Genomic DNA, 27851 nt, shown 5'->3' with positions numbered 1-27851 from the left:
GCTCAACAACGGTTATATTTTTTAAGGAAACTGCGTTCTGCAGGAATATCTGAGCCAATTTTAGTCAACTTTTACTCTTGTACTATTGAGAGTGTGCTTACTTACGGTATTTCCGTTTGGTATGGAAATTGTAATGTAGCAGAGCGTAAATTGCTCGATAGAATTGTTAAAACTGCCGAAAGAATAGTCGGTTTACCATTGCCAAATATCCAGACCATTTATGAAAAGAGGCTCCTTAATAAGGCCAGGAGTATACTGAGCGATGAAACTCATCCTAATTACAGGGTATTTACCCTGCTTCCTTCTAAGTTACGTTATAGGTCTTTGTTGTGTAAGACTAGTAGACTGAAATGTAGTTTTTTTCCTAAAGCAATTAGTATGTTAAACGGTTCTGAGGGTAGATAGGAGTTGTACCTGCTTACGTGTCCACTTGTGTTCTTATGGGTTTTAAAGTATTTTATGGTGTTTTATTGGCATTTGTATTCTTGTGATATCTGTTTTTTTTTTTTTTTTCCCATTCGGAAATTTCATTGTTTGTTCACATGTGAATATCTAATGATAATAAACTAAACTAACTAACTTGAAACTATCTGGTTTCTTAGGAGGGACGGATGGCTCGGGATCATCCGTGATCTGTAAAAATCAACTTAATAGACTCCAAAAGATCAGGAACATCCATATGTGAACTACCCTCCCCATCAGCAGTATCTGTGTCAGAATCTGTGGGTTCAGTGTAAGCGCCATCTTCATCAGACGAGGTGTCAGTGACAGTAGTGGATTGTGAGGATAAGAGCTCGCTTAGAGGACCCCTTGGTCTTAGGCGAGCGAGGGTCAGACTTTTTAGAAGTCAAGGACTGGTTCAACTTCTTCAATTGAGCAGACAAATTATCCGCCCACGGCGGGTTAGCTGCGGGGAACACACACGGTTGCACCGGCATAGGAGGTGCCATAGGGTGGTTAGTTTAGTAACTAGCGTATGTAGAAGCGTGGAGAAAGTAGCCCACGGTGGGTCATTATGTACCCCCGTTGCTACAATTCCACTGGGGGGGCAGGAGCCCCCAGAATTAGAGCCCACAGCTGCTATATTTTCCTCATAGATATCTGTGGCTTCAGCAACACCGGCAGTGTGTTCCACCCCAGAACCATTACCCTCAGAAGCAGACATGATATCATTTGCAGTATCAGGTAACACAGTACAATTGGCAGCATCACAATACCTCAAACCCCTGCGCAGTGTAGTCAGCACTAGCAGAGATAAAGGAGAGATATGGTGACTAAAATCACAGAGAAAAATACGTAATAAAGTATATCTTTGTGAAAATCCGATATCAATATAAAACCTGACGCACCAAGCCCCCTCAGGTTATAGAATATAGGGATAGCAAGTTGAGTGAAAAACACGAAATGGACACCACTCAGCTATCTAATGCACACACAGATAGTCACAGTTTGTACAATGCAGAGGTTATTACTAACAATAATACTGCACTGCACTAGCTTATATATATATAGCTATATAGTCAATAGATATAACACTGCAAAGTAAGAACTGGATGTATTTCACAGGGTAATTGTACTAGAAAACCCTGACTAAGTGCACTCTTTCTTAACTAGCACCGTCTAAAAAGGCAGGTAGAATACTTAAGTGTCATGTAAAGTCACAGCGCTGACAACCAGGCGGCTTTACACAGGAGGATTTGCCCAAGCAGTCCCAGGAACAGTGAAGCTGAGAGATAAAGATCCCAGACACTGGCAGAGAGTGAGGGAGAGACAGATATGCAGCTCCAGGGCGGGAACATTTGTGGGAAATGGCGCCCTGGGGCTGGGGGAGGGGCTCCAAGTCTAAGCCTTATCCCCTCTGCTGGCAAAACTACCGGGTACTACGGGCTACTTGTGAAAAGGTTTAGAGAGAAAACCTGACCTGCACCCATGCCCTGGTGATCTAGTGGGATAGCCTGTACTGCCACAGTGTCCACTGCCAGCGCGTGCGGCCCACCTCCCACCGGCCGCGCCGGATCACGTTAAAGTGCGGGTCCTGCGAGCGGGACCCACTTACCTCCTCCCGAAGTGCGGCCACGCGATCCCGGAGAGCCCCAGCGCGTGTGACTAACTTGGAAGAAAACTGGAGCCTCCTGCTGTAGGTACCCGGCAACCAGGGCACGGGAGTGTACAGCGCCGCTGGGGGAGAGATGGAGCTGCAGCAGGCAATGTCTACTGACATCCAGCACAATCTATGCTTCTGCTGCAGCCCTCAGAGCCGGCCATAGGCATAGGCAAACTAGGCAATTGCCTAGGGCATTTGATATGCCTAGGGGCATCAGCAGCTTCTGCTGATTAAAATGATATGCAGCATGCCTATATTCTGTGTGTAGCATTTCATATGCAGATACAGCCACAGTCTCACACAGTATATAGGCATGCTGCATATCATTTTAATCAGCAGAAGCTGCTTGTGCATCCTAGCCACATAGCAATGCAAATAAGATGCATTTTCATAAAAAAAAGTTGCCTGACGTTAACATTGAGGCAAGATTTATGAGGACACATCTGTATCCAAGCAGAGGCAGAGGTCACAGTGTTCGTGGCAGTGTGAGTGCTGTGTGCATGTGAGTGGGTTGGTTGTGCAGTAGTGTTCGGAATATGTGTATGGAGCATTATGTGTGTCATGTAAAAATGCATTAATAATGTGCAACATATGTGTAAGGGGCACTATGTGTGTCATTATGTGTATAAGGGCATTAATAATGTGCGGCATATGTGTAACAGGGTACTACTGTATGTGTGTCATTATGTGTATAGGGGCACTAATAATGTGCAGCAAATGTCTAGGGGGCACTATGTGTGTCATTATGTGTATAAGGGTATTAATAATGTGCGGTATATGTGTAAGAGACATTGGGGTAAATTTACTAAGATGGGAGTTCTATTTAAGATGGGATGTTGCCCATAGCAACCAATCAGATTTCAGGTACTATCATCTAGAAGGTGCTAGATAAATGAGAAGTAGAATCTGATTGGTTGCTATGGGCAACATCCCATCTTAAATAGAACTCCCATCTTAGTAAATTTACCCCCTTATGTGTAAAAGGGCATTAATAAAGGCCGTCATAATGTGTAAGGCGCATTATGTTTATAAGGACATTAATAAGGTGTCTCATATGTGTAAGGGGCATTATTGTGTGGAATTAGGTGTATACATGCATTACTAATGTGTGGCATTATGTGTATAAGGTGCTCTACTATGTGGCGTTGCATATAGAAAGGGCACTACTGTGTCATCTAATGTGAATAAAGAGCAGTAGAGTGTGGTGTAATGTGAATAAGGAGCAATTCAGTGTGATGTAATGTGAATAAGGGGCTCTCTTGTGAAGAGTAACGTTTAGAAGGTAAAGTGATACTACTGTGGGATGTAATATGAATTATGGACACTATCACATGATCAAATGTGAATAAAGTTGCAGTATTGTGTGGCGTAATTGGAATTGGGGTTACTATTGTGTGGCCATGCCCCGTGCCAGCAAAAATACACCACTTTTTGGGCTGTGCGCCAAATGTGCGAACTGTTCCTATTCAAAATATAGGGGGTACAAACACCAAAATAAGGACTGTTATGGATGAGGGATGATGGTGCTGGGAAAGAGGTGCAAGGTCAGAGGCGGAACCAGCGGTGGTGCTAGGGGGCACCAGTCAAAATTTTGCCTAGGGCATCATATTGGTTAGGGCCGGCTCTGGCAGCCCTTGTAGTCTTCTTTTTTCCTCAGAAAAAGCTTTTTCTAGAGCTGCTGTGAGCAGCTCTTCCTGTTACGTGCCTGATCACTGCAAGCACCAACTACAAACTGAGCTCCTGTGCACCGAGGCGGGGTGATATAGGAGGCGGCACTATGCATCTTGGGAAGAAGGTCAAAGCTTTAGAGCCTGTTGGTGCTTTGGATCAAGATCCTACTCTACACCCCAGTGTCTATCCTTGTGGAGCCCAGTGCACCCCGCAGCAGAAACAGAGTTTATTTGTGCAATCTCAGCAGAGAATTCATAGTGTGGGGCTGTAACAGACTCTTATTGTTGTTATTACCATAAACTGAATCACTTACCTTTTTAAGTTGGGTATTGGCATAGTTGTAGAGAATGGCCCGTATCTCTACTTGTTCATTCCTCACCACAGAATATGGCAGCTTCAGGTCAATAAAGAAGTTCTTCCTAACCACAATATCACATGGCTTAGACACACAGATACCTACCAATTATAAAGCATAAATAAGAATGAGACATTAAATGTGAGAATGCATCCTGATCATCACCATACACAACACGGTTCCGGTATGAATGGTCGACTGTCATTAGGTCGACCACTGTTGGTCGACATTCACATGGTCGACACATGAAAATGGTCGACACGTGGAAGGTCGACACATGAAAAGGTCGACATGAGTTTTTTTACTTTTTTTGGTGTCGTTTTTTGCGTAAAGTGACTGGGAAGCCCAATTAGTGCACCGCGTCCCGTCGCATGGCTCGCTTCACTCGCCATGCTTCGGGCATGGTGCCTTCGCTTCACTCGGCACAGATTACCGTTCCTATCGTACTCTACGTGGATCGTAAAGTATGGAAAAGTTCCCCAAAAGAAAAAAAAGTTTAAAAACTCATGTCAACCTTTTCATGTGTCGACCTTTCATGTGTCGACCATTTCCATGCATCGACCATGTGTCCATGTCGACCATGTCAATGTCGACCAATAGTGATCGACCTAATGACTGTCGACCATAACATGGTCGACCATGTGAACGGATACCACACAACACATCTTGTGGGAATAATTCTGATCTTAAGGATCCCATACACTAGAACAGAGGTTCCCAAACGCGGTCCTCAAGGCACCCCAACAGTCCAGGTTTTAAATGTATCCATGCTTGGCCACAGGTGACTTAATTAGCACCTCAATTTGATTTAACCATCTGTGCTGAGCTATGGATATACCTAAATCCTGGACTGTTGGGGAGCCTTGAGGACCGCGTTTGGGAACCCCTGCACTAGAACGATACGTCGGAGGCTGAAATTGGAGGCGATTTCTCTTGAACTCTCCCGCGTGCTTCCCGGGAGTGGTTCCATAAGATTCCAAACGATTTGGTACAGTTTGCAGGCGATATATCGTATACGATCCCAGCCATGCCTGCGGGAACCGACATATCACGAGTGCAGCACTAGCTCAGAGGTCCGCGCATCGGATTGGATTGGATCCATAGCCAAAATACCCGATTTCACCCAATATATCGGCCCGAATGCCTGAATTGGGCTGAAATCGGGCATTATCGTTCTAGTCTATGGGGCCCTTTACAGTGCATCCAGAAAGTAATCATAGCGCTTCACTTTTTCCACATTTTGTTATGTTACAGCTAGAGATGAGCGCCGGAAATTTTTCGGGTTTTGTGTTTTGGTTTTGGGTTCGGTTCCGCGGCCGTGTTTTGGGTTCGACCGCGTTTTGGCAAAACCTCACCGAATTTTTTTTGTCGGATTCGGGTGTGTTTTGGATTCGGGTGTTTTTTTCAAAAAACCCTAAAAAACAGCTTAAATCATAGAATGTGGGGGTCATTTTGATCCCAAAGTATTATTAACCTCAAAAACCATAATTTACACTCATTTTCAGTCTATTCTGAATACCTCACACCTCACAATATTATTTTTAGTCCTAAAATTTGCACCGAGGTCGCTGTGTGAGTAAGATAAGCGACCCTAGTGGCCGACACAAACACCGGGCCCATCTAGGAGTGGCACTGCAGTGTCACGCAGGATGGCCCTTCCAAAAAACCCTCCCCAAACAGCACATGACGCAAAGAAAAAAAGAGGCGCAATGAGGTAGCTGACTGTGTGAGTAAGATAAGCGACCCTAGTGGCCGACACAAACACCGGGCCCATCTAGGAGTGGCACTGCAGTGTCACGCAGGATGGCCCTTCCAAAAAACCCTCCCCAAACAGCACATGACGCAAAGAAAAAAAGAGGCGCAATGAGGTAGCTGACTGTGTGAGTAAGATAAGCGACCCTAGTGGCCGACACAAACACCGGGCCCATCTAGGAGTGGCACTGCAGTGTCACGCAGGATGTCCCTTCCAAAAAACCCTCCCCAAACAGCACATGACGCAAAGAAAAAAAGAGGCGCAATGAGGTAGCTGACTGTGTGAGTAAGATAAGCGACCCTAGTGGCCGACACAAACACCGGGCCCATCTAGGAGTGGCACTGCAGTGTCACGCAGAATGTCCCTTCCAAAAAACCCTCCCCAAACAGCACATGACGCAAAGAAAAAAAGAGGCGCAATGAGGTAGCTGTGTGAGTAAGATAAGCGACCCTAGTGGCCGACACAAACACCGGGCCCATCTAGGAGTGGCACTGCAGTGTCACGCAGGATGTCCCTTCAAAAAAACCCTCCCCAAACAGCACATGACGCAAAGAAAAATTAAAGAAAAAAGAGGTGCAAGATGGAATTGTCCTTGGGCCCTCCCACCCACCCTTATGTTGTATAAACAGGACATGCACACTTTAACCAACCCATCATTTCAGTGACAGGGTCTGCCACACGACTGTGACTGATATGACGGGTTGGTTTGGACCCCCACCAAAAAAGAAGCAATTAATCTCTCCTTGCACAAACTGGCTCTACAGAGGCAAGATGTCCACCTCATCATCATCCTCCGATATATCACCGTGTACATCCCCCTCCTCACAGATTATCAATTCGTCCCCACTGGAATCCACCATCTCAGCTCCCTGTGTACTTTGTGGAGGCAATTGCTGCTGGTCAATGTCTCCACGGAGGAATTGATTATAATTCATTTTAATGAACATCATCTTCTCCACATTTTCTGGATGTAACCTCGTACGCCGATTGCTGACAAGGTGAGCGGCGGCACTAAACACTCTTTCGGAGTACACACTTGTGGGAGGGCAACTTAGGTAGAATAAAGCCAGTTTGTGCAAGGGCCTCCAAATTGCCTCTTTTTCCTGAAGGAGGAGATGTTGACAGGTCGCGTTCCGCTTGACTTGACAATTTTCTCACCAGCAGGTCTTTCAACCCCAGCAGACTTGTGTCTGCCGGAAAGAGAGATCCAAGGTAGGCTTTAAATCTAGGATCGAGCACGGTGGCCAAAATGTAGTGCTCTGATTTCAACAGATTGTCCACCCGTGAATCCTTGTTAAGCGAATTAAGGGCTCCATCCACAAGTCCCACATGCCTAGCGGAATCGCTCCGTGTTAGCTCCTCCTTCAATGTCTCCAGCTTCTTCTGCAAAAGCCTGATGAGGGGAATGACCTGACTCAGGCTGGCAGTGTCTGAACTGACTTCACGTGTGGCAAGTTCAAAGGGCATCAGAACCTTGCACAACGTTGAAATCATTCTCCACTGCGCTTGAGACAGGTGCATTCCACCTCCTATATCGTGCTCAATTGTATAGGCTTGAATGGCCTTTTGCTGCTCCTCCAACCTCTGAAGCATATAGAGGGTTGAATTCCACCTCGTTACCACTTCTTGCTTCAGATGATGGCAGGGCAGGTTCAGTAGTTTTTTGTGGTGCTCCAGTCTTCTGTACGTGGTGCCTGTACGCCGAAAGTGTCCCGCAATTCTTCTGGCCACCGACAGCATCTCTTGCACGCCCCTGTCGTTTTTTAAAAAATTCTGCACCACCAAATTCAAGGTATGTGCAAAACATGGGACGTGCTGGAATTTGCCCATATTTAATGCACACACAATATTGCTGGCGTTGTCCGATGCCACAAATCCACAGGAGAGTCCAATTGGGGTAAGCCATTCCGCGATGATCTTCCTCAGTTGCCGTAAGAGGTTTTCAGCTGTGTGCGTATTCTGGAAAGCGGTGATACAAAGCGTAGCCTGCCTAGGAAAGAGTTGGCGTTTGCGAGATGCTGCTACTGGTGCCGCCGCTGCTGTTCTTGCGGCGGGAGTCCATACATCTACCCAGTGGGCTGTCACAGTCATATAGTCCTGACCCTGCCCTGCTCCACTTGTCCACATGTCCGTGGTTAAGTGGACATTGGGTACAACTGCATTTTTTAGGACACTGGTGAGTCTTTTTCTGACGTCCATGTACATTCTCGGTATCGCCTGCCTAGAGAAGTGGAACCTAGATGGTATTTGGTAACGGGGGCACACTGCCTCAATAAATTGTCTAGTTCCCTGTGAACTAACGGCGGATACCGGACGCACGTCTAACACCAACATAGTTGTCAAGGCCTCAGTTATCCGCTTTGCAGCAGGATGACTGCTGTGATATTTCATCTTCCTCGCAAAGGACTGTTGGACAGTCAATTGTTTACTGGAAGTAGTACAAGTGGGCTTACGACTTCCCCTCTGGGATGACCATCGACTCCCAGCAGCAACAACAGCAGCGCCAGCAGCAGTAGGCGTTACACGCAAGGATGCATCGGAGGAATCCCAGGCAGGAGAGGACTCGTCAGAATTGCCAGTGACATGGCCTGCAGGACTATTGGCATTCCTGGGGAAGGAGGAAATTGACACTGAGGGAGTTGGTGTGGTGGTTTGCGTGAGCTTGGTTACAAGAGGAAGGGATTTACTGGTCAGTGGACTGCTTCCGCTGTCGCCCAAAGTTTTTGAACTTGTCACTGACTTATTATGAATGCGCTGCAGGTGACGTATAAGGGAGGATGTTCCGAGGTGGTTAACGTCCTTACCCCTACTTATTACAGCTTGACAAAGGCAACACACGGCTTGACACCTGTTGTCCGCTTTTCTGTTGAAATACCTCCACACTGAAGAGCTGATTTTTTTGGTATTTTCACCAGGCATGTCAACGGCCATATTCCTCCCACGGACAACAGGTGTCTCCCCGGGTGCCTGACTTAAACAAACCACCTCACCATCAGAATCCTCCTGGTCAATTTCCTCCCCAGCGCCAGCAACACCCATATCCTCCTCATCCTGGTGTACTTCAACATCTTCATCTTCAATCTGACTATCAGGAACTGGACTGCGGGTGCTCCTTCCAGCACTTGCAGGGGGCGTGCAAATGGTGGAAGGCGCATGCTCTTCACGTCCAGTGTTGGGAAGGTCAGGCATCTCAACCGACACAATTGGACTCTCCTTGTGGATTTGGGATTTCGAAGAACGCACAGTTCTTTGCGGTGCTTTTGCCAGCTTGAGTCTTTTCAGTTTTCTAGCGAGAGGCTGAGTGCTTCCATCCTCATGTGAAGCTGAACCACTAGCCATGAACATAGGCCAGGGCCTCAGCCGTTCCTTGCCACTCCGTGTGGTAAATGGCATATTGGCAAGTTTACGCTTCTCCTCCGACAATTTTATTTTAGGTTTTGGAGTCCTTTTTTTACTGATATTTGGTGTTTTGGATTTGACATGCTCTGTACTATGACATTGGGCATCGGCCTTGGCAGACGACGTTGCTGGCATTTCATCGTCTCGGCCATGACTAGTGGCAGCAGCTTCAGCACGAGGTGGAAGTGGATCTTGATCTTTCCCTAATTTTGGAACCTCAACATTTTTGTTCTCCATATTTTAATAGGCACAACTAAAAGGCACCTCAGGTAAACAATGGAGATGGATGGATACTAGTATACAATTATGGATGGACTGCCGAGTGCCGACACAGAGGTAGCTACAGCCGTGGACTATTGTACTGTACTGTGTCTGCTGCTAATATAGACTGTATGATAATGAGATGTAGTATGTATAAAGAAGAAAGAAAAAAAAAACCACGGGTAGGTGGTATACAATTATGGATGGACTGCCGAGTGCCGACACAGAGGTAGCTACAGCCGTGGACTACCGTACTGTGTCTGCTGCTAATATAGACTGGTTGATAATGAGATGTAGTATGTATAAAGAAGAAAGAAAAAAAAACCACGGGTAGGTGGTATACAATTATGGACGGACTGCCGAGTGCCGACACAGAGGTAGCTACAGCCGTGGACTACCGTACTGTACTGTGTCTGCTGCTAATATAGACTGGATGATAATGAGATGTAGTATGTATAAAGAAGAAAGAAAAAAAAAAACCACGGGTAGGTGGTATACAATTATGGACGGACTGCCGAGTGCCGACACAGAGGTAGCTACAGCCGTGGACTACCGTACTGTGTCTGCTGCTAATATAGACTGGTTGATAATGAGATGTAGTATGTATAAAGAAGAAAGAAAAAAAAAACCACGGGTAGGTGGTATACAATTATGGACGGACTGCCGAGTGCCGACACAGAGGTAGCTACAGCCGTGGACTACCGTACTGTACTGTGTCTGCTGCTAATATAGACTGGATGATAATGAGATGTAGTATGTATAAAGAAGAAAGAAAAAAAAAACCACGGGTAGGTGGTATACAATTATGGATGGACTGCCGAGTGCCGACACAGAGGTAGCTACAGCCGTTAACTACCGTACTGTGTCTGCTGCGACTGGATGATAAATAATGATATAAAAAATATATATATATCACTACTGCAGCCGGACAGGTATATATTATATAATGACGGACCTGCTGGACACGGTCTGTCAGCAGAATGAGTTTTTTATTTTATAGAATAAAAAAACACCACACAAGTCACACGACGTGTGTTTAACTTTTACAGGCAGACATTCACAATACAATATAGTATACTATATACTGGTGGTCAGGTCACTGGTCAGTCACACTGGCAGTGGCACTCCGGCAGAAAAAAAGTGTGCACTGTTTAATTTTTTAATATGTACTCCTGGCTCCTGCTATAACCTAACTGCTCCCCAGTCTCCCCCACAATTAAGCTGTGTGAGCACAGTCAGATATTATACATAGATGATGCAGCAGCACACTGGGCTGAGCACAGATATGGTATGTGACTGAGTCACTGTGTATCGTTTTTTCAGGCAGAGAACGGATTATATTAAATAATATAAAACTGCACTGGTGGTCACTGGTCAGTCACTAGTATAACTAACTAATACTATCAGCAAAATTCTGCACTCTCTGTCTGAGTACTCCTCCTAAGCTCCAGTAAATGAAGTGTCACTGTCTCACTCTGTCACTAGTATAACTAACTAATACTATCAGCAAAATTCTGCACTCTCTGTCTGAGTACTCCTCCTAAGCTCCAGTAAATGAAGTGTCACTGTCTCACTCTCACTCTCCTATCTATTTCTTCTCTAAACGGAGAGGACGCCAGCCACGTCCTCTCACTATCAATCTCAATGCACGTGTAAAATGGCGGCGACGCGCGGCTCCTTATATAGAATCCGAGTCTCGCGATAGAATCCGAGCCTCGCGAGAATCCGACAGCGTCATGATGACGTTCGGGCGCGCTCGGGTTAACCGAGCAAGGCGGGAAGATCCGAGTCGCTCGGATCCGTGTAAAAAAAGCTGAAGTTTGGGCGGGTTCGGATTCCGAGGAACCGAACCCGCTCATCTCTAGTTACAGCCTTATTCCAAAATGGAATACCCCATAATGACAACGTAAAAAAAAGTGTTTTTTTTAGATTTTTGCAAATGTATTAAAAATAAAACCCACACTCAAAAATTGACCCAGCGCTTATCAAATTAATTCCTGTACAGCCAGTAATAACAAGAATTTACTCACCGGTAATTCTATTTCTCGTAGTCCGTAGTGGATGCTGGGGACTCCGTAAGGACCATGGGGAATAGACGGGCTCCGCAGGAGACTGGGCACTCTAAAGAAAGATTATGTACTATCTGGGGTGCACTGGCTCCTCCCCCTATGCCCCTCCTCCAGACCTCAGTTAAGGAAACTGTGCCCAGAAGAGCTGACATAACAAGGAAAGGATTTTGGAATCCAGGGTAAGACTCAAACCAGCCACACCAATCACACCGTACAACTTGTGATAACCTTACCCAGTTTACAGTATGAACCACAACTGAGCATCACTCAACGGATGCCTCATAACAATAACTCTTTATTAAGCAATAACTATATGCACGTATTGCAGAAAGTCCGCACTTGGGACGGGCGCCCAGCATCCACTACGGACTACGAGAAATAGAATTACCGGTGAGTAAATTCTTATTTTCTCTAACGTCCTTCGTGGATGCTGGGGACTCCGTAAGGACCATGGGGATTATACCAAAGCTCCCAAACGGGCGGGAGAGTGCGGATGACTCTGCAGCACCGAATGGGCAAACACAAGGTCCTCCTCAGCCAGGGTATCAAACCTGTAGAATTTTGCAAAAGTGTTTGAACCCGACCAAGTAGCAGCTCAGCAAAGCTGTAATGCCGAGACCCCTCGGGCAGCCGCCCAAGAAGAGCTCACCTTCCTCGTGGAATGGGCTTTTACTGATTTAGGATGCGGCAATCCTGCCGCAGAATGAGCCTGCTGAATCGTGTTACAGATCCAGCGAGCAATAGTCTGCTTTGAAGCAGGTGCACCCAGCTTGTTGGGTGCATACAGGATAAACAGCGAGTCAGTCTTCCTGACTCCAGCTGTTCTGGATACATAAATCTTCAAAGCCCTGACTACGTCCAGCAACTTGGAGTCCTCCAAGCCACTAGTAGCCACAGGCACCACAATAGGTTGGTTCAAATGAAAAGATGACACCACCTTTGGCAGGAATTGCGGACTCCAGTACTTGCAGTAAGGGGAGGCAGGGGAGGCAGTGCCTCCCCTGTGATTAATTATTAAAATAATACAAAGTAGATACTTATGACACATATTCTGTGTCATAAGCATCTTCTTTATTCTATTCTAATAATTTGTACCCATTAAATTCGTTTGGGAGGCACTGATAGCAGTGCCTCCCATAGGCAACGGGGATCGAGCGCCGGGCGGTGCCAAGAACTGGGCTTTAAAAGCCCATTGAAATAAGGGAAGAAAGCGGCACCTACAGAAGTGCCTCGCTGATAGGGATGGGCTTTCCCTGTCAGCAAGGCAGAAATGATTGGACAGCGGATCCAGCGCTGGATCCGCTGTCCAATCACCCATACAGCAGGCAGGACAGTAAGCTGCTCCCCTCACTTCATTCCCCCCCCCCCCCCCCTCACCTGCTTCTGGTGGTGGGAGAGTCCCGCGGCCGGCCGGCGATCATCACCGGGATCTTGTGCAGTGGTAGCCGCAGGCAGCACCGAGGAGGGGGGAAAGTGCAGCGGCGTCAGCAGGCCGGAGCCGGCGCCGGGTAGCCTAGAGCTGCAAGTGCAGCAGCGGCGGCCGGTGCTCTCCTCCTCCTTCAGCCTCGTCCAGGCAGCAGCCACAGACGCTTCTCCGGGTGTCTGTTTCCTGTGGAGCCATGTCCGGTGAGCTCTTTCAAGTGAATGCAGTGTTTATCGAGCCAATTGCCGGCCGCGATCCTGAGGTGCTTGTGGTGAGTACGGCACCCCTGTTCCTCCCCACAGCGCGGACAGGTAATGTCACCCTCACCCGCCTCACTTTCCCTCTTTCCCCACTACATGCTGAGCCCATACACAGAGAAGGGGTTACCTCTGTGAGGGCAGCTGCCATAATCTATAAAAAAGAAAGAGGGACTCTGCTGCATAATGTGTAAAATGGGGGACTCTGTTGCTGTAATTTTGAAAAAAGGTGACTGCTGTAATGTGTAAAAATGGGGATTCTGGCTGCCGTAATGTGTAAAAGGGGACTCTGCCTGCTTAATGTGTAAAAATGGAGGGCTCTATAGCTGTAATGTGTAAAAAAAAAAAAGGGGGGGGGGGACTCTGTTGCTGTAATGTGTGAAAAGGGGGACTCTGCATTCTGCCGTAATGTGTAAAAAGGGCGACTCTCTTGCTGTAATGTGTAAAAAGGGGGACTCTGCATTCTGCCATAATGTGTAAAAAAAGGGGGACTCTGTTGCTGTAATGTGTAGATAGGGGGACTCTGCCTGTCTGCCGTAATGTGTAAAAAAGGGGGACTCTGTTGCCGAAATGCGTAAAAAAAGGGGACTCTGCCTACCGTAATGTGTAAAAATGGGGACTCTGCCTGCCATAATCTGTAAAAGGGGGCTCTACCTGCCTACTGTGCAGTACTAGCCCACCACCATGTACTCTAATGTATCTGCTGTTCCTAAAAAGTGAGCTGAGGTTTGTGTTCTTGTGCTGCTGGGGATGTACTGGTGAAGCCAGTGTCTCCCCAGCCATTGACCTCACCGCACATCACTGTGACAAAGCCGCCAATTCTGACACACGCCTAGCCGAAGGCCAACAGCATGACCACTTTCCACGTGAGATACTTGAGCTCCACGGTCTTAAATTGCTCAAACCCGTGGGATTTCAGGAAATCCAACACCTAGCTAAGATCCCAATGTGCCACTGGTGGCACAAAAGGGGGGTGAATATGCAGCACTCCCTTAACAAACGTCTGAACCTCAGGCAGTGAAGCCAGTTTTTTTTTAAAGAAAATGGATAGGGCCGAAATCCTGACCTTTATGGACCCCAATTTTAGGCCCATAGTCACTCCTGACTGTAGGAAGTGCAGGAATCGACCCAGCTGGAATTCCTCTGTAGGGGCCTTCCTGGCCTCACACCAAGCAACATATTTTCGCCATATACGGTGATAATGCTTTGAGGTCACGTCCTTCCTAGCCTTTATCAGCGTAGGAATAACTTCATCCGGAATGCCCTTTTCTGCTAGGATCCGGCGCTCAACCGCCATGCCGTCAAACGCAGCCGCGGTAAGTCTTGGAACAGACAGGGCTCCTGTTGCAACAGGTCCTGTCTAAGAGGCAGAGGCCATGGGTCCTCTGTGAGCATTTCTTGTAGTTCTGGGTACCAAGTCCTTCTTGGCCAATCCGGAACCACGAGTATTGATCTCACTCCCCTTTTTCTTACGATTCTCAGCACCTTGGGTATGAGAGGAAGAGGAGGAAACACATAGACCGACTGGAACACCTACGGTGTTACCAGTGCGTCCACAGCTATCGCCTGAGGGTCCCTTTTTGTTGAGGCGGGACGCCATCATGTCCACCTGTGGCAGTTCCCATCGATTTGCAATCTAAGTGAAGACTTCTTGATGAAGTCCCCACTCTCCCGGGTGGAGGTCGTGCCTGCTGAGGAAGTCTGCTTCCTAGTTGTCCACTCCCGGAATGAACACTGCTGACAGTGCACTTACGTGATTCTCCGCCCAGCAAAGAATTCTGGTGGCTTCTACCATCGCCAGCCTGCTCCTTGTGCCGCCTTGGCAGTTTACATGAGCCACTGCGGTCTGACTGGATCAGAATCGGTTGGTCGCGAAGCAGTGTCTCTGCTTGACTTAGGGCGTTGTATATGGCCTTTAGTTCCAGATATTGATGTGAAGGCAAGTCTCCTGCCTTGACCACAGCCCTTGGAAATTTCTTCCCTGTGTGACTGCCCCCCACTCTCGGAGGCTTGCATCCGTGGTCATCAGGACCCAATCCTGAATGCCGAATCTGCGACCTTCAAGAAGGTGAGCAGTCTGCAGTCACCACAGGAGACACACCCTGGTTTTGGGGGATAGGGTGATTAACCAATGCATCCGAAGATGTGATCCGGACCACTTGTCCAGTAAGTCCCAATGTAAGGTCCTCGTATGGAACCTGCCGAAGGGAATGGCCTCGAATGATGCCACCCTCCTTCCCAGGACTCGAGTGCAGTGATGCACTGACACCTGTTATGGTTTTAATAGATTCCTGACCAGTGTCACGAGCTCCTGAGCTCTATCGGGAGATAAACCCTTTTCTAGTCTGTATCTAGGATCATGCCTAGGAGAAGCAGATGAGCTGTAAGAACCCACTGCGACTTTGGAATATATAGAATCCAGCCTTGTTGCCGTTTCACTTCCAGAGAAAGTGATACGTTGTTCAGCAACTGCTCTCTTGATTTCGCTTTTATGAGGAGATCGTCCAAGTACGTGATAATAGTGACACCTTGCTTCCGCAGGAGCACCATCATTTCCGCCATTACCTTGGTGAATATTCTCAAGGCCCTGGAGATACCCAACGGCAACGTCTGAAATTGGTAATGACCATCCCGTACCGCAATTCTAATGTACGCCTGATGAGGTGGATAAATGGGGACATGAAGGTGTGCTTCCTTTATGTCCCGAGTCACCATAAAATCTCCCCCTTTCAGGCTTGCAATAACCGCTCTTAGCGATTCCATCTTGAACTTGAACCCTTTCAGATATATGTTCAGGGATTTGAAATTCAATATGGGTCTGACCAAACCGTCTGGTTTTGGGACTACAACCTGGTCGAAAAATAATCCCCTCCTTGTTGGAGGAGGGGAACCTTGACCACCACCTGTTGAAGATACAATTTATGAATTGCAGTCAACACTGTTTCCCTCTCTTGGGGGGAAGCCGGCAGGGCCGTCGGTGAGGGGGCATCTTCTCAAAGTCCAGCTTGTATCCCTGAGACACAATATCTATTGCCCAGGGATCTAACAGGGAGTGAACCCACTTGTGGCTGAACTTACGAAGGCGTGCCCCCACTGGGCCTAGCTCCGCCTGTGGAGCCCCAGCGACAAGTGGTGGATTTTTGTAGAGGCCAGGGAGGACTTCTGTTCCTGGGAACTAGCTGTGTTGTGCAGCTTCTTTCCTCTGCCCCTGCCTCTGGCAAGAAAGGACGCCCCTCGGACTTTCTTGTTTCTTTCTTTTTTTTTTTTTTCCCCCCGAAAGGCTGCATTTGATAATGTCGTGCTTTCCTAGGCTGTGCAGGAATATAAGGTAAAATATCAGAATTACCAGCTCTAGCTGTGGAGACCAGGTCCGAGAACCCTTCTCCACACCATCCTCAGCCTTCCACATGCCTCTTAAGTCGGCATCATCTGTCCATTGCATATTTTACAGGACACGTCAAGCAGAAATCGACATAGCTTTGACTCTAGGACCCAGTATACTCCTGTCTCTTTGAGCATGTTTTATATATATATATATATATATACACCTATCACTTAAGACAGCATCTTTAATATATATATCTATCTATATATATAGTCTAACTCTGGGGCTTCCTGGACTGCACTGCACCTGGTGATTTCATTTGTTATATAGGAAGTGAGGTCACTACTTGTTGGACCATGTGACAGATCCTCACACTGCTCACAGGTATAAATAGGATACCTGTTCACTACTGACTATATCCCCATGATGAAGTCATACTGCTGACGAAACGCGTTGGGACTGCTGTACCGGAGACCTCCTTATGGACAGATAAGCTTTTTTAACTCAGATTTCCTGTACGTTTGCATTTTTACCAATATTGGATTTTTATGGAAAACAGGATGTACCTGATTGTACATACAGATTGATAAGCTCGAATCTTGTTATCTTCTGTACGCTTGCATTTTTACTATTTTATACCTTCTATGTTATATGTTGTATTAAAATTTTGTGAAAAACCCCAATAATCCCCGCTGGTGGATTTTTAACATTGAGGATTTGCTTATCCTTAGGAGGTTTTTTAGATACAACTACTTCTATTTTGTATGGTGAAATATGCTTTAAAACTGTACGCGCTATGATATTTCTGTTTTATTTCTTTTTACATATGTGCACTGGTCATGAGACCGAAGAAAGTGTATATACCAGATAAGTGATGTCCATACATTATCACTTGATTCACTTCATATCAATTCTTTAAAGAAACACTAAATAGGCGCCCTTATCTTCACTAGTTTCATACTTATCCTTTATGTGCCATCCAAGCACATATCACATTGTTTAAGGTTGCGGCCACCCATTAATTGGGTTAGTTATATATATTTTTTACGTTATATATATATTTATTCTTTTAAAATCACAGATTCACGTGCACTCTTAGTGCCCACTGAATGTTACCCGTGCGCCCCCGCATCTATTTGTTTTTTTTTACATATATATATATATATATATATATATATATATATACATACATACTAGGGTCTCAATCTCTTTTGATAAGGTACCTGTCCATGCTGCCACAGCGCTATAAACCCCTGCCGACACAATCGCCGGTCTGAGTAGTATACTAGAATGTGCACGCTATCTGCAGGATCCCTGAGAATAGCTAGTGCTCCCTTCTGTGCAAACAGGACACCCTAGGGGAAGATTCTCAACACATCCTGGCCCTAGTGGGGAAAGGATACTGCCTGAGAATTTTATTGTGGGAAGCTGCAGTCTCTTGTCTTGAGATTCCCGCTATTTTTCCTCATGAGAGGAGGGAAATTTACCTCAGCTTTCTTACCCTTAACATGTGTACCCTTGTGTCAGGGACAAATGAGTCATCAGTGATATGCAAATCATCTTTTATTACAATAATCATACATTGAATACCTTTCAGCCATCCTGGCTGTAACTTTGCATTATCGTAGTCGACACTGGAGTCAAACTCCGTTTCGACATCAGTGTTTATTATTTTTGGATAGTGAGCATTGAGAGACTCTGAAGGTCTCTGTGACACAGGGACAGACATGGGTAGATTTCCAGTCTGTTCTCCAATCTTTTGTACCATAGATTCACCTCAGCACTTACACATATCCAAACAGGTGTCGGCGTTGTCGACGGAGACACCCTCTCACACACATATTTGCTCCATCTCCTCCTTAGGGGAGCCTTTTACCTCAGACATGTCGACACACACGTACCGACACACCACACACACAGGGGATGCTCTATTTGAAGACAGTTCCCCCATAAGGCCCTTTGGAGAGACAGAGAGAGAGTATGCCAGCACACACCCCAGCGCTATATGACCCAGGAATCACACAGTAACTTAGTGTTAACCCAGTAGCTGCTGTATATAATGTTTTTACGCCAATTTTATGTGCCCCCCCTCTCTTTTTCACCCTCTCTATCGTGCAGGGGAGCCTGGGGAGCTTCTCTCAGCGGATCTGTGGAGAGAAAATGGCGCTGGTGAGTACTGAGGAAGAAGGCCCCGCCCCCTCAGCAGCGGGCTTCTGTCCCACGATTTTGTGTAAAATTAATGGCGGGGGCTCATGCATATAACAGTGTCCAACTGTATATATGCTGCTTTTGCCAGGAGGTATCCCAATTGCTGCCCAGGGCGCCCGCCCCTGCGCCCTGCACCCTACAGTGACCGGAGTGTGTGTGTGTAATGTGGTAGCAATGGCGCACAGCTGCAGTGCTGTGCGCTACCTCATGTGAAGACAGGAGTCTTCTGCCGCCGATTTTGATGTCTTCTTGCTTCTGCCGGTCTTCTGTACTTCTGGCTCTGCGAGGGGGACGGCGGCGCGGCTCCGGGAACGGACGATCGAGGACAGGTGCCTGTGTTCGATCCCTCTGGAGCTAATGGTGTCCAGTAGCCTAAGAAGCGCAACCTAGCTGCAGATAGGTAGGTTTGCTTCTCTCCCCTCAGTCCCACGTAGCAGAGAGTCTGTTGCCAGCAGAAGCTCACTGAAAATAAAAAACCTAACAAATACTTTCTTTTACTAGTAGGCTCAGGAGAGCCCACTAGGAGCACCCAGCTCTGGCCGGGCACAGATTCTAACTGAGGTCTGGAGGAGGGGCATAGGGGGAGGAGCCAGTGCACACCAGATAGTACCTAATCTTTCTTTAGAGTGCCCAGTCTCCTGCGGAGCCCGTCTATTCCCCATGGTCCTTACGGAGTCCCCAGCATCCACGAAGGACATTAGAGAAATAGGGGCTACTACTTAACCCTATGAATTTGTTTAGAAAAAAAAAAACGATATTACAGCGCACAGGAATTAATTATATACACAATTTATTAAACTATGACATGTAAAAAAAGGTCACATCTACCGGGCAGTTTTTCAAATTCACAGCACTAAGGTGGTCATTCCGAGTTGTTCGCTCTGTAAATTTTATCGCATCGCAGCGATTTTCCGCTTAGTGCGCATGCGCAATGTTCGCACTGCGACTGTGCCAAGTAAATTTGCTATACAGTTTGGTATTTTACTCACGGCTTTTTCTTCGTTCAGGCGATCGGAGTGTGATTGACAGGAAGTGGGTGTTTCTGGGCGGAAACAGGCCGTTTTATGGGCGTGTGGGAAAAAACGCTACAGTTTCTGGGGAAAACGCAGGAGTGGCTGGAGAAACGCAGGAGTGTCTGGGCGAACGCTGGGTGTGTTTGTGACGTCAAACCAGGAACGACAAGCACTGAACTGATCGCAGATGGCGAGTAAGTCTCGAGCTACTCAGAAACTGCACAGAGATGTCTTTTCGCAATATTGCGAATCTTTCGTTCGCAATTTTAAGAAGCTAAGATTCACTCCCAGTAGGCGGCGGATTAGCGTGTGCAAAGCTGCTAAAAGCAGCTTGCGAGCGAACAACTCGGAATGAGGGCCTAAATCAAATAGCATAACCAATAGATATGATACAGTGTCAGTTCAGCAGCAAGTGTACAGTAGCATAGAAATTCTCTTTATGGATTACTGATTTATGGCTTGATTTGAATAAGCGGACAGTGTAATAGGCCCTACACACTAGAGATGAGCGCCTGAAATTTTTCGGGTTTTGTGTTTTGGTTTTGGGTTCGGTTCCGCGGCCGTGTTTTGGGTTCGAACGCGTTTTGGCAAAACCTCACCGAATTTTTTTTGTCGGATTCGGGTGTGTTTTGGATTCGGGTGTTTTTTTCAAAAAACACTAAAAAACAGCTTAAATCATAGAATTTGGGGGTCATTTTGATCCCAAAGTATTATTAACCTCAAAAACCATAATTTACACTCATTTTCAGTCTATTCTGAATACCTCACACCTCACAATATTATTTTTAGTCCTAAAATTTGCACCGAGGTCGCTGTGTGAGTAAGATAAGCGACCCTAGTGGCCGACACAAACACCGGGCCCATCTAGGAGTGGCACTGCAGTGTCACGCAGGATGTCCCTTCCAAAAAACCCTCCCCAAACAGCACATGACGCAAAGAAAAAAAGAGGCGCAATGAGGTAGCTGTGTGAGTAAGATTAGCGACCCTAGTGGCCGACACAAACACCGGGCCCATCTAGGAGTGGCACTGCAGTGTCACGCAGGATGGCCCTTCCAAAAAACCCTCCCCAAACAGCACATGACGCAAAGAAAAAAAGAGGCGCAATGAGGTAGCTGTGTGAGTAAGATTAGCGACCCTAGTGGCCGACACAAACACCGGGCCCATCTAGGAGTGGCACTGCAGTGTCACGCAGGATGTCCCTTCCAAAAAACCCTCCCCAAACAGCACATGACGCAAAGAAAAAAAGAGGCGCAATGAGGTAGCTGTGTGAGTAAGATTAGCGACCCTAGTGGCCGACACAAACACCGGGCCCATCTAGGAGTGGCACTGCAGTGTCACGCAGGATGTCCCTTCCAAAAAACCCTCCCCAATCAGCACATGATGCAAAGAAAAAGAAAAGAAAAAAGAGGTGCAAGATGGAATTGTCCTTGGGCCCTCCCACCCACCCTTATGTTGTATAAACAAAACAGGACATGCACACTTTAACCAACCCATCATTTCAGTGACAGGGTCTGCCACACGACTGTGACTGATATGACGGGTTGGTTTGGACCCCCCCCAAAAAAGAAGCAATTAATCTCTCCTTGCACAAACTGGCTCTACAGAGGCAAGATGTCCACCTCATCTTCACCCTCCGATATATCACCGTGTACATCCCCCTCCTCACAGATTATCAATTCGTCCCCACTGGAATCCACCATCTCAGCTCCCTGTGTACTTTGTGGAGGCAATTGCTGCTGGTCAATGTCTCCGCGGAGGAATTGATTATAATTCATTTTAATGAACATCATCTTCTCCACATTTTCTGGATGTAACCTCGTACGCCGATTGCTGACAAGGTGAGCGGCGGCACTAAACACTCTTTCGGAGTACACACTTGTGGGAGGGCAACTTAGGTAGAATAAAGCCAGTTTGTGCAAGGGCCTCCAAATTGCCTCTTTTTCCTGCCAGTATAAGTACGGACTGTGTGACGTGCCTACTTGGATGCGGTCACTCATATAATCCTCCACCATTCTATCAATGTTGAGAGAATCATATGCAGTGACAGTAGACGACATGTCCGTAATCGTTGTCAGGTCCTTCAGTCCGGACCAGATGTCAGCATCAGCAGTCGCTCCAGACTGCCCTGCATCACCGCCAGCGGGTGGGCTCGGAATTCTGAGCCTTTTCCTCGCACCCCCAGTTGCGGGAGAATGTGAAGGAGGAGATGTTGACAGGTCGCGTTCCGCTTGACTTGACAATTTTGTGACCAGCAGGTCTTTCAACCCCAGCAGACCTGTGTCTGCCGGAAAGAGAGATCCAAGGTAGGCTTTAAATCTAGGATCGAGCACGGTGGCCAAAATGTAGTGCTCTGATTTCAACAGATTGACCACCCGTGAATCCTTGTTAAGCGAATTAAGGGCTGCATCCACAAGTCCCACATGCCTAGCGGAATCGCTCCCTTTTAGCTCCTTCTTCAATGCCTCCAGCTTCTTCTGCAAAAGCCTGATGAGGGGAATGACCTGACTCAGGCTGGCGGTGTCTGAACTGACTTCACGTGTGGCAAGTTCAAAGGGCATCAGAACCTTGCACAACGTTGAAATCATTCTCCACTGCACTTGAGACAGGTGCATTCCACCTCCTATATCGTGCTCAATTGTATAGGCTTGAATGGCCTTTTGCTGCTCCTCCAACCTCTGAAGCATATAGAGGGTTGAATTCCACCTCGTTACCACTTCTTGCTTCAGATGATGGCAGGGCAGGTTCAGTAGTTTTTGGTGGTGCTCCAGTCTTCTGTACGTGGTGCCTGTACGCCGAAAGTGTCCCGCAATTTTTCTGGCCACCGACAGCATCTCTTGCACGCCCCTGTCGTTTTTTAAAAAATTCTGCACCACCAAATTCAAGGTATGTGCAAAACATGGGACGTGCTGGAATTTGCCCATATTTAATGCACACACAATATTGCTGGCGTTGTCCGATGCCACAAATCCACAGGAGAGTCCAATTGGGGTAAGCCATTCCGCGATGATCTTCCTCAGTTGCCGTAAGAGGTTTTCAGCTGTGTGCGTATTCTGGAAACCGGTGATACAAAGCGTAGCCTGCCTAGGAAAGAGTTGGCGTTTGCGAGATGCTGCTACTGGTGCCGCCGCTGCTGTTCTTGCGGCGGGAGTCCATACATCTACCCAGTGGGCTGTCACAGTCATATAGTCCTGACCCTGCCCTGCTCCACTTGTCCACATGTCCGTGGTTAAGTGGACATTGGGTACAACTGCATTTTTTAGGACACTGGTGAGTCTTTTTCTGACGTCCGTGTACATTCTCGGTATCGCCTGCCTAGAGAAGTGGAACCTAGATGGTATTTGGTAACGGGGGCACACTGCCTCAATAAATTGTCTAGTTCCCTGTGAACTAACGGCGGATACCGGACGCACGTCTAACACCAACATAGTTGTCAAGGCCTCAGTTATCCGCTTTGCAGTAGGATGACTGCTGTGATATTTCATCTTCCTCGCAAAGGACTGCTGAACAGTCAATTGCTTACTGGAAGTAGTACAAGTGGGCTTACGACTTCCCCTCTGGGATGACCATCGACTCCCAGCGGCAACAACAGCAGCGCCAGCAGCAGTAGGCGTTACACGCAAGGATGCATCGGAGGAATCCCAGGCAGGAGAGGACTCGTCAGAATTGCCAGTGACATGGCCTGCAGGACTATTGGCATTCCTGGGGAAGGAGGAAATTGACACTGAGGGAGTTGGTGGGGTGGTTTGCGTGAGCTTGGTTACAAGAGGAAGGGATTTACTGGTCAGTGGACTGCTTCCGCTGTCACCCAAAGTTTTTGAACTTGTCACTGACTTATTATGAATGCGCTGCAGGTGACGTATAAGGGAGGATGTTCCGAGGTGGTTAACGTCCTTACCCCTACTTATTACAGCTTGACAAAGGGAACACACGGCTTGACACCTGTTGTCCGCATTTCTGGTGAAATACCTCCACACCGAAGAGCTGATTTTTTTGGTATTTTCACCTGGCATGTCAACGGCCATATTCCTCCCACGGACAACAGGTGTCTCCCCGGGTGCCTGACTTAAACAAACCACCTCACCATCAGAATCCTCCTGGTCAATTTCCTCCCCAGCGCCAGCAACACCCATATCCTCCTCATCCTGGTGTACTTCAACACTGACATCTTCAATCTGACTATCAGGAACTGGACTGCGGGTGCTCCTTCCAGCACTTGCAGGGGGCGTGCAAATGGTGGAAGGCGCATGCTCTTCACGTCCAGTGTTGGGAAGGTCAGGCATCGCAACCGACACAATTGGACTCTCCTTGTGGATTTGGGATTTCAAAGAACGCACAGTTCTTTGCGGTGCTTTTGCCAGCTTGAGTCTTTTCAGTTTTCTAGCGAGAGGCTGAGTGCTTCCATCCTCATGTGAAGCTGAACCACTAGCCATGAACATAGGCCAGGGCCTCAGCCGTTCCTTGCCACTCCGTGTGGTAAATGGCATATTGGCAAGTTTACGCTTCTCCTCCGACAATTTTATTTTAGGTTTTGGAGTCCTTTTTTTACTGATATTTGGTGTTTTGGTTTTGACATGCTCTGTACTATGCCATTGGGCATCGGCCTTGGCAGACGACGTTGCTGGCATTTCATCGTCTCGGCCATGACTAGTGGCAGCAGCTTCAGCACGAGGTGGAAGTGGATCTTGATCTTTCCCTAATTTTGGAACCTCAACATTTTTGTTCTCCATATTTTAATAGGCACAACTAAAAGGCACCTCAGGTAAACAATGGAGATGGATGGATTGGATACTAGTATACAATTATGGACGGGCTGCCGAGTGCCGACACAGAGGTAGCCACAGCCGTGAACTACCGCACTGTACTGTGTCTGCTGCTAATATATAGACTGGTTGATAAAGAGATAGTATACTCGTAACTAGTATGTATGTATAAAGAAAGAAAAAAAAACCACGGTTAGGTGGTATATACAATTATGGACGGGCTGCCGAGTGCCGACACAGAGGTAGCCACAGCCGTGAACTACCGCACTGTACTGTGTCTGCTGCTAATATATAGACTGGTTGATAAAGAGATAGTATACTCGTAACTAGTATGTATGTATAAAGAAAGAAAAAAAAACCACGGTTAGGTGGTATATACAATTATGGACGGGCTGCCGAGTGCCGACACAGAGGTAGCCACAGCCGTGAACTACCGCACTGTACTGTGTCTGCTGCTAATATATAGACTGGTTGATAAAGAGATAGTATACTCGTAACTAGTATGTATGTATAAAGAAAGAAAAAAAAAACCACGGTTAGGTGGTATATACAATTATGGACGGGCTGCCGAGTGCCGACACAGAGGTAGCCACAGCCGTGAACTACCGCACTGTACTGTGTCTGCTGCTAATATAGACTGGTTGATAAAGAGATAGTATACTACTAATATTATATATACTGGTGGTCAGGTCACTGGTCACTAGTCACACTGGCAGTGGCACTCCTGCAGCAAAAGTGTGCACTGTTTAATTTTAATATAATATTATGTACTCCTGGCTCCTGCTATAACCTATAACTGGCACTGCAGTGCTCCCCAGTCTCTCCCACAATTATAAGCTGTGTGAGCTGAGCACAGTCAGATATATATATACATTGATGCAGCACACTGGGCTGAGCAGTGCACACAGATATGGTATGTGACTGAGTCACTGTGTGTATCGTTTTTTTCAGGCAGAGAACGGATATATTAAATAAAACAAACAACTGCACTGTCTGGTGGTCACTGTGGTCGTCAGTCACTAAACTCTGCACTCTCTTCTACAGTATCACAGCCTCAGGTCAATCTCTCTCTCTCTCTCTCTCAACCCTAATCTAAATGGAGAGGACGCCAGCCACGTCCTCTCCCTATCAATCTCAATGCACGTGTGAAAATGGCGGCGACGCGCGGCTCCTTATATAGAATCCGAGTCTCGCGAGAATCCGACAGCGTCATGATGACGTTCGGGCGCGCTCGGGTTAACCGAGCAAGGCGGGAGGATCCGAGTCTGCTCGGACCCGTGAAAAAAACATGAAGTTCGTGCGGGTTCGGATTCAGAGAAACCGAACCCGCTCATCTCTAGTATGTGCAGGTGTGCGATCGCTTGTGCTGGAGAGCTGCACAAACAGCAGTTTGTGCAGTACAACGCGCGTGCGCATTGCGGTGCATACGCATGCGCAGATTAGACCCATTTTGCCATGTTCGCTGCGCTGCGAAAATCCTTAGCGAGCGATCAACTCGGAATGAGGGCCCATATCTAATGGTTATGCTATTTGATTTAGTGCTGTGAAAAACTGGCCGGTGGAGGTGAGCTTTTTTTGTTTTGTTTTTCTATTAAAAATAAAAAACTGAGAAATCACATGTACATAAGTATACACAGTCTTTGCCATGAAGCTCAAAATTGAGCTCAGGTGCATCCTTTTTCCACTGATCATCCTTGAGATGTTCCTACAGCTTAATTGGAGTCCACGTGTGGGAAGTTCAGTTGATTGGACATAATTTGGAAAGGCACTCACACTTGACAGTGCATGTCTGAGCACAAACCAAGCATGAAATCAAAGGAATTGTCTGTAGACCTGTCTTGAGGCACAAATCTGGGGAAGGGTACAGAAAAAAATATGCTGCTTTGAAGGTCCCAATGAGAACAGTGGCCACCATCATCTGTAAATGGAGGAGGTTCGGAACCACCAGGACTGTTCTCAAAGCTGGCTGGCCCTCTAAACCGAGTGATCGGGGGAGAAGGGACCTAGTTAGGGAGGTGACCGAGAACCCGATGGTCACTCTGTCAGAGCTACAGCATTCATCAGTGGAGAGAGGAGAACCTTCCAGAAAGACAACCATCTCTGCAGCAATCCATTAATCAGGCCTTTATGGGAGAGTGGCCAGACGGAAGCCACTCCTTAGTTAAAGAAAGCACATTACAGCCCACCTGGAGTTTGCCAAAATGCACCTGAATGACTCTCAGACTATGAGAAACAAATTCTCTGGTCTGATGAGACGAAGATTGAACAGTTTGACGTCAATGCCAGGCGTCATGTTTGGAGGAAACTAGGCACGGCTCATCACAAGGCCAATATCATCCCTACAGTGAAGCATGGTGGTGGCAGCATCATGCTGTGGGATGTTTTTCAGTGGAAGGAACTGGGAGACTAGTCGGGATAGAGAGAAAGATGAATACAGCAATGTGCAGAGACATCCTGGATGAAAACCTGCTCCAGAGTGCTCTTGACCTCAGACTGGGGCGACAGTTCATCTTTTTAGCAGGACAACAACCCTAAGAACACAGCCAAGATATCAAAGGAGTGGCTTCAGGACAACTCTGTGAATGTCCTTGAGTGGCCCAGCAAGAGCACAGACTTGAATCCGATTGAACATCTCTGGAGAGATCTGAAAATGGCAGTGCACTGACGCTTCACATCCAACCTGATGCAGCTTGAGAGGTGCTGCAAAGAGGAATGGGCGAAACAGCCCAAAGACAGGTGTGTTAAGCTTGAGGCTGTAATTGCTGCCAAAGGTGTATCAACAAAGTATTGAGCAAAGGCTGTAAATACTTATGTACATGTGATTTGTTTTTAATTTTTAATACATTTGCAAAAATCTCAAAAAAACTTTTTTCACTTTGTCATCATGGGGTATTGTGTGTAGAATTTTGAGGGAAAAAATAGGATTTTAATTACCTACCGGTAAATCCTTTTCTCGTAGTCCATAGAGGATGCTGGGGTCCATTTTAGTACTATGGAGTATAGACGGTTCCGCAGGAGCCTTCGGCATTTTAAGACTTTTCAACAGTATGAACCCTCTATGCCCCACCTCCAGACCTCAGTATAGGAACTGTGCCCGAGGAGACAGACAACTTCGAGAGAAGAATTTACATTAAACTAGTGGCGAGATTCACACCAGCTCACACCATACAAAACATGCCCCCTAACATGGCTTTCAACATAACCCATGCTAACGTGCATGCATAATGCAACAGCAACAGCTGTGAACATCTTT

The 27851-nt window shown here is 47.0% G+C and overlaps 1 protein-coding gene across 2 annotated transcripts in view; it reads right to left on the bottom strand.

Moving 5' to 3' along the window:
- Nucleotides 1–27851, bottom strand: part of LOC134936125 (complement C3-like) — a 674806-nt gene that overhangs the window by 239985 nt on the left and 406970 nt on the right. For both annotated transcript variants that reach the window (XM_063931038.1, XM_063931039.1), the window contains exon 20: nt 4089–4231. In XM_063931038.1, coding sequence (XP_063787108.1) covers nt 4089–4231 — 143 coding nt within the window. The remainder of the gene's footprint in view (nt 1–4088; nt 4232–27851) is intronic.

The sequence above is a fragment of the Pseudophryne corroboree genome, chromosome 6 (assembly GCF_028390025.1).
Source record: "Pseudophryne corroboree isolate aPseCor3 chromosome 6, aPseCor3.hap2, whole genome shotgun sequence".
In the NCBI taxonomy this organism is placed as follows: Eukaryota; Metazoa; Chordata; class Amphibia; order Anura; family Myobatrachidae; genus Pseudophryne; species Pseudophryne corroboree.
This window is presented reverse-complemented; position numbering and strand designations above follow the sequence as displayed.